The 14,263-nt window shown below is 43.2% G+C and overlaps 1 protein-coding gene across 1 annotated transcript; it reads right to left on the bottom strand.

Annotated features, from left to right (window-relative positions):
* Positions 1 to 9,997: 9,997 nt before the first annotated feature.
* On the bottom strand, positions 9,998 to 13,011 carry LOC120729364 (lymphocyte antigen 75-like). The gene is made up of 2 exons (XM_040024893.1): positions 12,667 to 13,011; positions 9,998 to 11,102 (listed from the first exon to the last, which is right to left on the bottom strand). Exons 1-2 carry the CDS (start codon positions 13,007 to 13,009, stop codon positions 10,942 to 10,944), a joined length of 504 nt encoding a protein of 167 aa, XP_039880827.1. The 5' UTR covers positions 13,010 to 13,011; the 3' UTR covers positions 9,998 to 10,941.
* Positions 13,012 to 14,263: the final 1,252 nt, after the last annotated feature.

Genomic DNA, 14,263 nt, shown 5'->3' with positions numbered 1-14,263 from the left:
ATAAGGTGGGGCCAGGTTTCACAATAAACTCACCCGAAACTCTGGCTGATTGGGACCCACACCCAGTTTCACACCTTGGCTCAGGCGATTAGAGGATCATCAGGGGGTCCTTTTGTCCCTCTGTGGGGGGGTTACTCCCACTAGGTTTATATCTGGGACTCTCCACCATTTGACCTTAGAACTGAAGAAGCTTCTGGGATGAGAGGTGAAACGTCTTCAAGCAACTTAAAGAAGTCCAGACGCTTTTCTTTGCAAGCTCCTTTGACTACGATGACCTGGATGACTGAGAACCTTCACAGACATATGTAATAAATAGTGTTGTGTATATACAGTTGAGTTATTGCACATAGAATTGGTATTGCACAGTGGTGGTCCATAGAGGAAGTGAGAAGAAAAAAAGTGGGGGGGGCTGTGTTATCGGTGCATGTGTGAGTTCAGGGTGGTTATCGCTTTGGGGAAGAAACTGATTTTGAGTATGAGGGTTTTTGTGCTGATGCACCTGTAGCGCTTCCCTGAGGGAAGCAGGCTGAACATGTTGAAACCAGGGTGGGAGCTGTGCTTGATAATGTTTGCTGCTCTGCTGAGACAGTGGGAGGAATAAATGTCCATCAGGGAGGGGAGAGGGCAGCCGATGATCTTCTGTGCTGTCTTGACCACACTCTGAAGCCTCACTCTATCTGCTTTGGTGCAGCTGCCGTACCATACCGTGATGCAGTAGGTTAGCAGGCTCTCAATGGACGAGCAGTAGAAGGTCAGCAGCAGGTTGGAGTTCAGCTTGTACTTCCTGAGGACTCTCAGGAAGTGCAGCCGCTGTTGGGCCTTCTTGACGACCACTGAGATGTTGTCTGTCCAGGAGATGTCAGCAGAGATGAGGACACCAAGGAACCGGAAGCTGTGGACCTTCTCCACACACTTCCCATTGATGTAAAGTGGGGGCAAGTCAGTGCTGTGTCTCCTGAAGTCAACAAGGAGCTCTTTGGTTTTCTTAGTGTTCAGTGCCAGGTTGTTTTCTGAACACCATGCTGCAAGCTTCAGGACTTCCTCTCTGTAGGCTGCCTCGTCTCCCTTTGAGATGAGTCCGACTACTGTGGTGTCATCAGCAAACTTGATGATGAGATTGTTGTTGTGGGTCGAACTGCAGTCGTGGGTGTAGAGAGAATACAGGAGGGGGTTCAACACACAGCCCTGTGGGGAGGCGGTGCTCAGTGTGCGAGTCGAGGAGAGATGAGGGCCGAGTCTTACAGTCTGGGGCCGGTTTGTGAGAAAGTCCTTTATCCAGGCACATGTGAGAGGAGGGAGGCCAAGAGTGACCAGTTTGGTGATGAGGATGTCCGGGATGATTGTATTAAAAGCTGAGCTGTAGTCCACGAAGAGCATTCGGACGTATCTCTGCCGCTGCTCTGCCGCTGCTCTGCCGCTGCTCTAGGTGACTCAGCACAGCGTGGAGGGCTGTGGCGATGGCATCTTCTGTGGATCTGTTTGCACGGTATGCAAACTGGTGGGGGTCGAATTCTGGGGGGAGGTAATCCTTGATGTGCTGGAGGACTAGTCTCTCAAAGCATTTCATGATTACCGGTGTGAGGGCCACAGGGCGGTAATCATTCAGGCTGGAGATGGGAGACTTCTTCGGCACTGGGATGATTGTGGCTGATTGTAGACAGGATGGGATGGCTGCCTGATCCAGTGAGAGGTTGAAGAGTCTGGTGAAGATGAGGGTGAGCTGGTGTGCACATGCTCTTAGTACCTTGCCAGGTACTCCGTCTGGACCGGCCGCCTTCCTGGGGTTCACTGCTTGGAGCACACGTCTGACATTGTGCTCCGTTACAGTGAGTGGAGCGGTGCAGGAACCAGGTGAGGATGAGGATGGGAGCAGGGCTGAGGCAGATGAGTGCTGCTGTTGTGGTGTTTCAAAGCGGGCGAAGAAGCTGTTTATTTCCTCTGCCAGCTGCACACTCAGGATTTCTGTTTTCGCAGTGCTGCCTCTGTGGTTGATGATGTCTTGCATTCCCTGCCACACCTCTCGTGTGTTGTTGCTGGACAGCTGGGACTCGATGCTTCTTTTGTGGTCTGACTTGGCTTTTTTAATCCCCCTTTTCAGGTCAGCTCGAGCAGCTCTGTACAGAGCTCTGTCACCTGACCTGAAGGCGGCATCGCGGGCTTTGAGGAGTGAGCGGACCTCGCTGGTCATCCAGGGTTTTTGGTTTGGGAAAACCTGAATGCTTTTGTCCACAGTCACATTTGCAGTACAGAACTTGATGTAGTCCAGTACTGATCCTGTGAAAGTTTCTAGGTCCTGGTGTTCAAATATATCAGCTGGTCTGCAGCAGGTTATGTTCAGAGTTTGAGGCTCAAATCGGCTCAAAGTGTCCCATTTTCACTGATTGTTTCCCGACGACATGCTTCAAGTGTGATATGGATCCTCTGCTGAAGGAATCTGCTTTCTATCCACAACCTGTTGATCCGTGTCTGACTAACAGCAGCGCAGGAAGCCCTGCAGTTACAGAGAAACTGTCTGAGTCGCATTGTTGCTGCAGTTTACCTGCAACTGCTGTGAAGAAAAAGTCTCACTGTGTTTGTGTTTGGTCCTAATCTGCTGCCTGTCTGTTTGACATGCTGGATTTCCAGCTGATCGATGACAGATTAGAAACTGATCAGTCTATTGATCACACAATATTCCATCAATAGAACTGATTTGACTTTGATTTGTGTAACAAAGTGATTTCCACGTCTCCTTCATGATGTGACAGTGTCAGAGCTGAATGCACTTGTAGAGTATCATGTTTTTATGGCTCACATTTAAAGTGTTGCAGCTCTAATGTACAGCTGTCATATTAGAAATAGAAGCAGCTCTGATTTTAGTGCTCAAAGAAATCTATGAAGTGATGAATTCACACATGAACAGTTTCCTGCAGCGTTCCTCTCGGCCTTATTTGCAGCTCCACTCTTGTTTTTGCTCTAATAATTATTTCTCTCCATGAGCTGTTTCTCTGCCTGAAGGAGGCGCCACTCCATCGCTTCATTTAGTGCAGAACAAGAGTCACATGATGCTGCTCTGAACACCAATCACACTTTGTACAGCTCATGTTGTGTTTGTTGTCCTCTCAGTGTGTCAGGTGGAGGTGGAGGAGGGGGCGGAGTCTGTCCAGCTGCCCTTCAAAACCAAACTTCACCTGCCTAAAGATGCTAGAGTGGAGTGGAAGGACAATAGCATTGATGACAAGAAGGTCCACATGTATGAGAACGGCTCTGACCAGTTTAAAGAACAGCACCAGGTTTACAGAGACCGAACGAAGATGAATGAAGACCTGCTGACAACTGGAGACTTCAGTCTGACCCTGAAATACCCCACAGATGGAGACAACTGGACCTACACCTGCACCGTCTACAGCGGAAAGGGAAGCATCCTGATGAAGAAACAAGTGAAGCTGAAAGTCAGAGGTCAGTGCTGTAGAAACAGATCTAAAAGGTTTTAGTTTGAATTTATTTTCAGTTCATTCAAATAAAATACATTCTTTGATGTCTTCATCTAAAAGCCAAAAATGTCAGGCGGCGTAACTGTGTGTTTAAATGAACAGACTAAGAAGACGATTAAAAATGATCCTAACTTCAAAATAAAAGCCTCTGACATGATTTGAGTTCTAATCAAATCAATAGTTTTGTTAGTTTACTGTATTTTTCGGACCATAAAGCGCACGGTCAATGAACAGGTCTGTTTTCATGTATAAGACACACCGTAATATAAGGCGCATTAAACTCCTTATAATTTTTGCTATGTAACTTTGCACTGTCCACTTTCTGCTGTAACAAAACTAATTTCCCACATGTGGGACTAATAAAGTTTATCTTATCTGATATTAATGACCAAGCTTGTATTGTGGATGGATTGTCGCAGTTGTTCTCCTGACTGAAGTTTGGTCCGTTTACAGCATCTTTCCATGCAATTGCATTTGTCAAAAAACATCGGGAACTTTTATCAAGTGAAAAAAAGTTAGCTTTGATCCTCCAGCTTCACTGAGTTTATGTTATGCTAACATAGCTGTGTCGCTAGCGATTACGCAGCATAGAATTATATACCAGATAGCCCAACTTCAGTAACCCATGTCACTGTTGTGTAGTTTTCTGTCTTCATTTACATTGGAAGTGATAGAAGAGCTGTATGTTCTCAGTCAGAACATGCTATATCATGTTTAGGTAACTAGCGAAACCAGCGTGCTAACTTCCTGCTAACTTCTAGCTCTGTTAAATTTAATAAATTGTGTTTTCATGGATGCCTGGATGTTAAACTTAATTGGTACATCTGGTCGAGTAGCAGGGGCAGATCTAGAATGGTGGAATGGGGTGGCCAGTGCAACCCTATAATAATCCCTTGCCACCCCAAGTGCCACCCCAGTTTTGCATATGACAGTGTTGTTATAAGATAGCATTAACACTTTGAGCGTAGTTACAGTCAACAGTAAATATAAATGCTAAAACTGAAAATACTGCATAGTTTTCCCACCTCCACCATTAACAAATGGTTCAGCTCATAGCAGGACCGGCTTTTTTCTTGTTTTCAGTAGCAAGCGATGCTTATGATTGTGCCAGAGCACATTTTGAACAACACCATGGGAATTTCAGATTTCGCACAGGTGGTTGGATGTTACACTATGGAAATGAAAGGAAGGTGAGTGTTATGAACCCTCTGGGGTCCACGGGCACAGTGCACCTCCAGATCACATGACTGATTTAAGGTGCAGCCATGCTGAGTCTCTATTTCAGCCCACATTGAAAGTTTGGACTTTAAATTTTTTAAATTTTAATTACAGGCCAGTAAATCAGAGTTATGATAATATATATAAGCCATGCATTTTTCTAAATACTGTCGTCATGTTTTTGTTTTGCTTTTTTGTCTGTGTATGGTTTTTTTTTTAAGCGTTTTCTAAGGACAGCGCGAAAACGGTAAAGAAAGAAAAAAGCCACCTCTTTCCTATCGGTGGAAAAATGCACCAATTAAATGTTGACCAATTTAAAAAAAAAAAGTCAGCACGTGGGATTTGGTTTTTTAGGAAGAGGGAAAGTTTTGGGAGTGACCATAACGGCCACGAGACAGATTGAGCGAGCAAGTGAGGGAGAGAGAGTTTTTAGATGGAGGAGATTTGTGACGTTTAGTGTGGCGTGTGTAGTTAGTGTGTTGTGTTGTCTTGTGTAGTTGTTCTGTAGTATAGTCGTTTTGTTTTGTGTGCCAGTGAGGGCACTAATGAATGTCACAAAGGCACATTGCAGTGTAAATGCTGAGTAGAAAACCAGCAGAGTGAAACACCTCCTGTTGTCAGGCCTGCAGGTTTGTCCCTGTGCTGTTCTGTCTTTTGGTGGACAAACTTTCTTTTTTTTTACTGGCACACATCATTTGTGGGGCATCTTACTGTGACATCTGATTGTTCTCTCATTTTAGTTTTAGTAATATTTTTTAAATGGTTGTACAAAATTTAAAAAGAACGGCAGGTGTATTGGCTGCATTTTTACATAAATAGTTGTATATGTTTACAAAATGTACATTTTATATTTATATTTGCATTTCAAGTTACAAAGATTTACTCAACACATCTGTGGGGGGGTTTTTCACAGTTAAAAAAAATACTGCTAGGATTTTAAGTTCTTTGTGTGATTTCAGATCAGTATGATGCAGTATGTCGGTGAAAAAAACAACTAAATTCAGTTGAGCTGAAAAGAATGACACCAAACAAGCCAAGGGGGAAAAATAAAAGAAAACAATTTGAGGGTGAAATACAAACGTAAACTCAAAAGGAGTCAAAAATGGCCGATTGTATTTCAGACCTCAGTGGGTTAATCCAACAAATCATGAAAAATTAGGTTTAAATTTTTTGTTCATGACAGTGCAGATTTCTGACATTTTGTGTGATTTAAGCTGTAACAATGTGACTGTTTTCTAACAAAAAACAGTGTGAAACTTAAGTTAGACGTGTGTTTGTAAATGAACCGCCCCATGTTGTGTAGCTTTCTGGATTTTATACTTATTGGGCTACATGTTTATTTATTATACAGGCTATACAGTACATAACATCAAAATGTAACTAAAGTGTGTAATTATGTGGACTACAGACAACAATGAAGTTATAGACTATTTATAAGAAAAATGTGTATACTTACTGCATTTGAATAATTTTAACCGTATGTAACCACCTACATGTGTCTTCATATTCCCACTTTAGAGACAGGAAACAAAGTGAAGTGTGGATTGATGTTTGTCTCCATGATTTGGGCCCTGGAGTCATTTCTTCATCTCCCACTTTAAGACATATTAATGTCAGCCTCACACGTCCCACAGTGGACACATTTCTATTTCTAGATGATATTTGGAGGATGCTCATGTGTTTCTCTGCTGTCACAGCTCTTTGTGATATTTGAGCGCAGCTGTAATGTTTGTATGGTTAAAGCCACCAGACTCCACTGACAAAAACTCTCATTTTAGTTGTGAGAACACGGGGCACCTGTAGTAAGCATGTTGTGTTTGTTGTGCTCTCAGTTCATCGGGTGGACGTGGAGGCTGGGGCGGAGTCTGTCCAGCTGCCCTTCAAAACCACACAAAACTTGCCTGGGAATAGTATTGTGAGGTGGAGAGACAGTTCACACAACATGGTCCACTGGTATAAGAACATCTCTAACCAGGCTGACAAACAGCACCAGAGTTACAGAGACCGAACGAAGATGAATGAAGACCTGCTGAAAACTGGAGACCTCAGTCTGACCCTGAAACACCCCACAGATGATGACAATGGAGAATACAGCTGTGAAGTCTCGATGAACGGACGGATAAGATACAAAACAGTGCAGCTCAAAGTCAAAGGTTTGTTTGATTGTTTCCTTCTGTAGTGTGTGTGTGTGTGTGTGTGTGTGTGTGTGTGTGTGTGTGTGTGTGTGTGTGTGTCTCTGACTGTCTTGTGTCTCCTCTGCAGGGAGAGTTCAGGTCCAGGATCAAACAGGGGACATCAGGAACAGAAGCAGCTCCATTGATCCGACTCCTCTGATGGCTGATCAATCAGTTTGATCTGTGTGTTCTTTGATTATTGATCAGTGATGTCAGAGTGGAGTCAGTGTGATGTTGTTGTTGTGTGTTTGAGACTTTTAGTGTCCATGAAGGTCTCTGCTGCCGTAGATCCTCTGAACTGTGACAGAGGTCTCACTCTGGAGGAAACTCTCAGCACTTTCCAGCAGCTCCTCCATCATGGAGGACGTTCCCTCACTGTAACAGGTGGAGGAGAGAGGAGAGGAAGCACAGGTGGATCCTCTGAGGAAGAGGAGCGTCCTACAAACCACATGATCACATGACCAGAGGGGCGTGGCCTTCAGTGGTCGTGGTCCTAAACACGGCATGGTAGTAATCAAGTTCATATTCAAAGACTTTATTGTCATTGCATTTGAAAACAGCAAAATTTCCATCACATATAAGCAATATTTAAAAATAAGTAGAGGTTAATAAAAGGATCTATACTTTCATGAATACTCAAACTAATAGAAGTCTAAAAAAATCTCCACTATATGCATATTTTAAAACTGAAATGACTCAGTGAAGTAGTTGCCCTTTGGTTTTGGAATTCTTGAACAATTGTTCTTAGTGGTTTGTGTTCTGCGTCATTATTGCCAGTGGGAAGAAACTGATGTTGAATCTGTTGGTTCTCGTCTTCAGAGTCCTCACCTGTTCCCCTCAGGCACAAGTGATGGCCTAGATTTGAAGAGTCATGGGAGATTTTCATGACTTTGCTGAGGTAGTGTTTGTCTGCAGTTTGCTGAGGGGATGGGTCAGCCTTTTTTTGGGGGGGGGGGGGGGGGGGGGGGTTATGCCATGTTTATGATGCATTTTCATAGTTTTGTCTGTAACCTGTTTGACCTGAGGTAGTGCAGGCACTGCTAAGCTTACCTCACTGTGGCAGTAGTGTGAAGAGTCTAGGACATGTTCTCAGGACTTTTAATATTAACTGCTCAAAAGACACCATGGCACCAGGCATATGTGAGACCAGTCTATAGTCAATCAGGTGTCACAGGTGGATTTATTGGGGACAGAGATGATCAACGCAAACATCAGACAGGGTGGGATGTGTTGAAGATCAGCACATGCCTCGAGGATCAAACCTGGCACAACATCAATGAGTGGTTTCACAGTGCTGTCAGGTTGAATCAGGGCTGGGGTCTCTCTTCCTCAAACTTGGCAAAGAAGTGTTTCAGCTCTTCTGCCAGTGAGCCATTGCTGGTGACGTGCTTCTTTAATTTCTTTGTTATCAGACAAGTTTGCAGCCATGATATCCTTTTTCATGTTTTTCTCTTGCTGCGCTGTAGCAGTGTGGATATCAACAGCACATATATACACATATCATCCATAGAGATAATAATAAATATGTACAAGCATGCTCACACACAGAACAGGCACAGAGACATACATACCATGTATACCACGATACTCACGTACACTTACAATTTGGAATCGCAGAAATCTAAGCTCAACATATGTTGGTGGTTTCTGTACTCATAGAGGGGGTCTAGTGTACACAGTTCAATGTTGCCGCTGACTGGGACGTTATCGCTGTATGGCTGATTCAGTGGATACAATAAACACACATCCCAAAAATTTGCCCAAGACAAACAGTCTTGTGTGATCTTAAACAGTAAACAGATGTTACTCTTTGCTCCCCTAACTAGATGCATGGAAAAGGAGCTTTGTTGTGATTATATTGGCTTTCACCTGATTGGCTTTAAGCCCTGGTGCTCCAGTTAATTATACACATGTGAATATTATAATTAAAAGTAATAGGGGAATAGATGAGGTTCTTCTAGTTTTAGGCAATCCATCAGTCTGAATAGCTCTGTCGCATCTGGAGGCACAAAGTTACAAAGTTATTAGGAGCCATCTTCAGTGTGGTAAACTCACAAAGTCTGGTATTGTCAGTGTAGGACCCCTGCATGTATGTTCGTGAGATACTGGGACAGTGTGTGATTGCACAGGAGCTCCTAAGGCTTCTGAGAATGAGAAGGATGCTGAAGAATCTGCGGTGGACAAACACCTTATGTGTGTTATGTTTTTATTTGACTTTTTTTTTTTTTTTAGCAATTCTACACCCAGGTCAAAAAAAAAAAATACACTGTAAGTAAGTTATATTAAATATAAATGTATCTGTCCATTGATTAGTTATGTAACTACTTGGAAGGATGGATCTCACAGCACAAATACATTTCCAACCTATTTTATAAGTGTGCTGCATATTATTATACATAATGCGTGTATCTGGTATGTTTATAAATGTCAGGAAATCAAAAGCAAAGTGAGACTACACGAGGGCACATGTTTGAACAAGTATGGTTCATTCATCATAATTATTTACAGTGTTGGGAAGGTTACTTTTAAAATGTATTCCATTACAGAATACAGAATACATGCCCCAAAATGTATTCTGTAACCTATTCCGTTACGTTACTCAATGACAGTAACGTATTCTGAATACTTTGGATTACTTAATATATTGTGGCGAGTTCAGACAAGGAGGGGACGGAGGTATCGTTTGGTCTTGCTTCCCGTGAGCTAGCCAGGGAGCACAGCCGTTTATTACATTTGCAGAAGAACACACTGCCACTAGCTAACTGCTCAGCGCGGCAACCACAACACACATAGGGCGCCCTCTGACCCCGGAAGGACACACCGTCGCAGCGAGAGGGCGTCGCCCTGTAACCATGGCAACTGTAACGCTGCCGCCTGGAACAACAGCACGTAGCTGTCAAACAAAACCCAAACAGTCCTGACCCGCGACAAAATGAAACAGGAAAGTACCGCAGTGTAATCCATTTATTTCAACAAAGTAACTGTATTCTGAATACCACCTTTTTAAACGGTAACTGTAACAGAATACAGTTACTCATATTTTGTATTCTAAATACGTAACGGCGGTACATGTATTCCGTTACTCCCCAACACTGATTATTTATTAATCAGAAAACAAACAGTAGCCCAATATCAGAACTGTAACATGATATTGAATAGAAGCTGCCAACTTAGCTCTGCAGAGTAGGCAATCATAATGAAGCATTCATTTTAATTTGTAGATTCAAGCTGCTCTTTGCATTTTGTCCACTGGACGCCACAAAAGAGGACTGTTTTAGAAAGCTTTGAGTAACAAACCCTTTTTTAAATACGAGCTTCAATACTTCATAAAGCTTTATTTGGCCGTCGCTGGTTTCTGTCATGTGATTTAAAACAATGACAAAAAATAAAACAGGAAGGGAGAACCTTAAGTACATGACAGCACAGACGCATGAAAGAACTTGTCACAGGAGGATGAGACGGGAAACAGTGAGGGAATAAAATAAAGCAACATCAACAGGAACTGGAAATAAACACTCCAGACTGAAACACAGGAATAACACGAAGATGAAATAGAAACAATCAGCAAACTAATAATCACATAGAAAACATTTAATAATAAACACACAGTCCAGAAACTCAAAGAGCCAGGACCATGACAGTTTCAGCCTGCTGTATTTCCTGTGCTTGTTTCCATGGTGACAGCATGTTTGTCTCTCTGATTTCCAAAAGTGTGTCAGCAGAAACCTGTGGCTCACAAACACGTCTGCATTTATCTCTATGAAAGCCAAAGAAGAGGCCACGCCCACAAAAACTGTGACAGAAGAGCCTAAAAACAGATGTTAGCCCACATCTGTGCTCAGACACAGCTGGGAGAGCGACGTGTGGATAATAAAGTTTAATTGGCTGTCACATGATTCAAGTAGAAAAGCTTCTGAAACATTTTTCTTTTTCTCTCAGAGTCTTCTTTCTTCTTCCATCTCCAGCCAAGAGCTTCCCATCAGGCTGCACTCTCCACCTCACACTGACTCTACTCACTCCTTTCTTCTTCAGCTGCTCCTTCACCTGTCAGACAGCAGCCACAATGTTTGTTCTTTTCATTCAAAATCAGGAAATTCATATACATATAAACGGTGCGAGTGTAAAGGTGGACTGTGGGAACTTGCCCTTGTCAGCAGTTCTGCTTTCACAGCAGAGTCATTCAGATCCACAGGAGAGTCCTCCACATGTACTGTGAGCTTCACTACCTGCCTCTTTACTGCAGACACAGAAACAGAAGCTAAATGAAGCCACCATCATTGAAACCATCACTGCTGCTGCTGTGATTGCAGGGAGCAGTGAATGTTTAGCCCTCATTCTCCATATCACACAGGTCCAGACAATGCCCCACATTTTAATTTGATCTAGTTTAGAGAAATGAACAAGTCTCTCGCACAAAACGAGGCTGACAAAAAGACGAGCTCCTTTTTAGGATGCATTCTTAAAAACTTTATTAAAATTAATTGCAGTGTGTCTGACTTTGTTTGTGTAGATGTGTTTTTAGGCTTCCTCTCATCCCTAACATTGTCTCACACAAACATGGTCTTTGTCCCACACTAACTTTTGGATGTGTGTTTGGGGTTGTTATCATTTGGAACACTGCCCTGTGGCCCAGTTTCTGAAGGGAGGGGATCATGATCTGCTTCAGCTTCTTCGGTATGTCACTCTACATATTGGCATTCGTGGTTACCTCGATTAACTGTAGCCCCCCGGTGCCACCAGCACTCCCACCACCATGTTTGACTGTAGGTAAGACAAACTTATCTTTTTCCTCACCTGCCACACATTCTTGACACCATCTGAACCAAATAAGTTTATCTTGATCTCATCAGACCACAGCTAACCCATGTCCTTAGTCTGCTTGTCTGCAGCAAACTGGTTGTGGGATTTGTTTCGCATTATCTTCACAAGAAGCTTCCTTCTGAGATAATAGCCAAGTGATGCAGTGTGTGGCATATGGTCTGAGCACCCCCCCCCCCCCCCCCCCCCCCCCCCACCTCCGACTTTGCACCTTGGCCCTGTAACATTATCACATGACACCAGGAAAGGAAAATGGCTAATTGGGCACAATTTGGACATTTTCACCTTGGGTTATACTGACTAGGGGTGGGTTTTAATTATCGATTTTCCGATACAAATGAATTCTAGCTTTAATAACGCGATATCGATTCATTACAATCCTGAATAGATTTTTAAATATTAATTTATTTTGCCCGAAATGCTAGAATCTCAGGTTAAACCTCACAAAACTTCGACAAATTTCATTGTGGTATTGCACTTTTCACTTAAAGTTGTGAAGATGTCATTTTGTGGCACAGCCACAAGGGGGAGAGAGCTATGGGTGCGATAGGCCGTTGCAATGCTCCTGTAGCTCAGCCAAGGAAAGGCCTGCAGACCGAACGCAGCTCATGACTCCTGGTCTGCTTTTCTGTTTAAAAACAGGATCCATAGAAGACCTGTAACATATGCTTTAAGTGTCTTTCATCTAGTATTTGTTATCTTAAATATACATCACCATGCAAAAGTCTTTTTTTGTTTGGTTTGTTAAGCCACCTAATTCTGACCTGCAAATCACTCAAGCATAAAATACCTTGATCTTGAACTCTCTGAGGGTTTACCTTATATAAACTATATTTCCGTTTTGGAAGATTTATTAAGTCTCTGCAGCTGTTTCCCATTTCTCTCCAGAAAATGCAGAAATTACAGGTGGCTCAAGACTTTTGCACAACACCGTGTGTCTAAAATTGCTTGCGATCCTTAAAGGAAAGACAATGAAGGCTCACCAGGTGTAGGGAGGCTGTAGCAGACAAATGGTAATCTTGTTTCACAGGACAAAGTCTTCCATTCTCCTGAACGAGTCAGAGCTGCACAGATCGTACTCATACCCCTAAACGGGTTCATCCCACTGGCCCAGTTTGAGAATGAGTACTTTGTGCCGTCAGACCAGTAAATGTGTGGCTCTCTGTGCAGGCCAATCCACACCCTTTTACTCTGAGCCTTTTCATGGACTTGTTGGTTCTCTCCGGTGTTCTTGACAGTGGCCAGGTCCAAGAAGTTCTCCCTGCAGTACCTCTGAGCATCGGACCAACTCATTTCTTTATCCACCAAATCAAACTCGGGGTTCATCCGTGATCCTGAAAGTTAAAATGCAGAAACGTTTTGCCTTGTTGCATGCTCAATCATCGAGATAAGGAAATCCAATAAGTTGATTGTATTCATCTGGACGTTTTCAGGGAGAGAAATGGTTCATCATCACCCAAAAGCCTTCTTCAGTCTCAGCTGACTGCAGGTTTCCTTTTACCTTTTAAAAAGTACTTTTATGCAATGACTGAAACTAGCATGAAACCAAATGAAATGGCCTTTGATTGCTGGTCAATGGTCATGACAATTTGCACATTAATGATCATAAACTGACCTCACAGCCCTTTGTTTATGCATTGGGTTCGTTTTTCCATTGTGCAAAGGTGTTTAAAAGGTTTGGGAAACCCGCAGTCAGCTGATGATGATGATGATGAAACGTTTCTCCCACTGAAAACGCTACGTCTAGTTGAACATAATCCATTTTTTGGAATGGAATTTTCTCTTTGTAATGGTGCACTGAAATCAAAGTTTAAAGTTTAAACGTTTAAAATCAAATGTAGGTTGTGTTTTTTGTTTTTTACCTCTGTAGCAAATAAACTGGAGCTTTTCTCTGCAGTTATAATCCCACCATTTTCCTTTTAAAGAGGACACACAGAACTGAGCCCCAGAGTAAAAATCTGGTTCATATTCAGAAGTGTCCCAGTTCCTGTAGTCAGCTCCACTCCCTGTGAGCCCATCTGACCACCTCCAGCTGATCTGACTGTACAGACCGATCCAGAGCTCAGAGCTGTGAGCAGCAGGTGAAACTGTGCTGTTCAGCTGCGTCATTTCTTCAGTGTTCTCGATGGAGGCCAGGTCTGTGTGAGTCTGTTTGCAGTAGCTCTGAGCTTCAGTCCAAGTCTTTGCATCATCAACATAGTGGTACTGACGGGGCCAGCATGTGGAGACAAACCAGCCTGAAAGGGAAAACGTTTGACTGGGTCAGTTTGTAGTCTGAGTCTATCTGAGACTCTGGGCCTATCAGGGGCTGAGACTGATCTGAGTAATAAGGGCTGTTGTAGACGACAAAGAGCTGGACCTACCTGAGAAGCAGCAGACACACAGCAGGATCCTCTCCATGATGCTGCTGCTCTGGATGCTCTGTGTCAGCAGATTCACTCACTGATCTCTGTTTGCTGCTTAGACTCATTTACACACATTCAAAGCTGCTTCATCACTTCACTGGAAATGCTGATGTATGCAAAACCTCATTGTATGCTCTCCATGCACAGCTGTGAGCTCACATCTTATCTTCCACAG

This window comes from Simochromis diagramma, unplaced genomic scaffold, assembly GCF_900408965.1.
Source record: "Simochromis diagramma unplaced genomic scaffold, fSimDia1.1 OVJJ01000368.1, whole genome shotgun sequence".
Taxonomy (NCBI): Eukaryota; Metazoa; Chordata; class Actinopteri; order Cichliformes; family Cichlidae; genus Simochromis; species Simochromis diagramma.
This window is presented reverse-complemented; position numbering and strand designations above follow the sequence as displayed.